This window comes from Setaria viridis, chromosome 8 (assembly GCF_005286985.2).
Source record: "Setaria viridis chromosome 8, Setaria_viridis_v4.0, whole genome shotgun sequence".
Taxonomy (NCBI): domain Eukaryota; kingdom Viridiplantae; phylum Streptophyta; class Magnoliopsida; order Poales; family Poaceae; genus Setaria; species Setaria viridis.
The window spans coordinates 32,602,712-32,604,618 of record NC_048270.2 but is presented as its reverse complement, the minus strand read 5'-3'; the positions used below and the strand labels follow the sequence as shown (position 1 = coordinate 32,604,618).

The window sequence follows — 1,907 nt, the reverse complement described above, 5'->3', positions numbered from 1 at the left end:
CACTGTTTTGTCGCTGGAAACTTGAAGCAGTTCATTCACTGCTGTTAATTTATGTGTAACACTGATTAGCATCAAGTGAGACACCATGAGATCTGCATGCCAGTTTTCTGGATCAATCTTGATAGGGTGATATGTCGGCATCCATACCAACCGGATCGTATTCCCTCTATAATATAATCAGATGCCACGCCCAACTAGCTCAGAGCTAGTTGGGTCCAGCTGGCATCTGTTCGTGGATCTGGCCCATGATTCCCGGTAGTGTCGGTGCCCTTAAACTTTTTTTCTTCTAGATCTCTTTGGAGCAAGAATGTTGGGCATTGCCGCATTGGCTCACGAAGGGCTACCTGCTATTTATGTTCCGCACGCCAGCAGTGCTGCTCAATCCGCACCAGCTACACCATCCATTCCATCCCAGCGAGAGACTGCAAAAACTCCAAAGCAGCTGAGCAATGTCACAGGCCAAGGAGGAGAGAAGCGCCACAAACAGCTCGCCCGAAAGCCATGGTACTGATCTCATATCCAAACTTCCAATGAGAGAGACTCCGTCAGAGCCACTATTTCTCTACAAGAACTTCTGGTTTCGACGGATTTTTCTTGAGAGGATTATGCTCCTGGAGGCGACCTTCAAGGCTCGCCATGACGATATCATCCTCGCCACGAACCCCAAGTGTGGTACAACTTGGTTGAAGGCTCTCTCATTTGCTATCACCAACCGTTCTCACTATGACTCTGGTAACCACCCGCTTCTCACCCGTCACCCCCAAGAAGTCATTCCAACCATTGACGTTGAAATCCCTTTAAATGGGGACCTGACCTTCATCGAAAAACTCCCGCCTCCGAGGATCCTTGCTACTCACATGCCCCTTTCATTGCTTCCAGAGTCCATAAGCATCCAAGGTTGCCGAATCGTGTACATCTGCCGAGATCCTAAGGATGCATTCGTGTCACGGTGGCACTTTATGAGTGAGTTTTTTGGAGAAAAACCTGATATTAATGTTGGATTCAACATGTTTTGCGAGGGCGTATTGGGCTATGGTCCTTACTGGGATCACTGTCTCGAATATTGGAGAGAGAGCGTTATAAAGTCTGATAGAATTCTTTTCCTAAAGTATGAAGAGATGATGTTAGAGCCGGTAAAGTTTGTCAAGGTGCTGGCATCATTCCTCGGTGCCCCATTTACCGGTGAAGAAGAAGATGCCGGGGTTCCTGAAGAGGTTGTGAGATTGTGCAGCTTCAAGACGCTTAGTGGAGCGAACAGTAGTCAAACAGAAGTTGTTCAAAGGGGAAGCGTAGTGGTTAAAAAATCAGCATACTTTAGAAGAGGGAAGGTGGGGGATTGGGTGAATCACATTAGTGAAGAAATGGCCAGGAAATTGGACGACATCGTACAAGAGAAACTCAAAGGATCTGGCCTTGTATTTTGATGTATCCTTACACATCCTTCGTTCCTCTCTGTATCTCTCTTGCTGGATGTTTGGTCATCAGTTGTTATGTTTGCAAGAATAAACAGTCCTCTAGTTTGGAATTTGTGTACAAGTTCATAAATAAATTTGAATACGAAATCGCTACTATTGTAAAATAATCTCTCAATTCAAACAATAATATATCTCCCAGTCATATGACGTTCAAAAATTGCCCAAAAAAATGCCATCTGTGCCTTCAAACTATATCAGATACCAAAGGTTTTAAAAAAGAGCAGTGGGATCATAGGCGCTTCATCAAATTGAAAATACGAGAAAAAAATTGATGTACCTACAGTAAGAAGAAATTAAACACTTTTGCGATACTTGAAGGATGAAAAATACACTTTTTCCTTTTTTTTTAAAGACTACCAGTAGCACTAACATATCATTTGAGAGGAGGTGAGATAGTTCTATGATGACCACATTATGAACTAAAGGAATCTT

General features: G+C 43.6%; 1 protein-coding gene across 1 annotated transcript; it reads left to right on the top strand.

Annotated features, from left to right (window-relative positions):
• Positions 1-322: 322 nt before the first annotated feature.
• On the top strand, positions 323-1,527 carry LOC117866340 (cytosolic sulfotransferase 18). Its single transcript, XM_034750535.2, has one exon. The coding sequence runs from the start codon at positions 450-452 to the stop codon at positions 1,422-1,424; it is 975 nt and encodes a 324-aa protein (XP_034606426.1). The 5' UTR covers positions 323-449; the 3' UTR covers positions 1,425-1,527.
• The last annotated feature ends 380 nt before the right edge of the window (positions 1,528-1,907 follow it).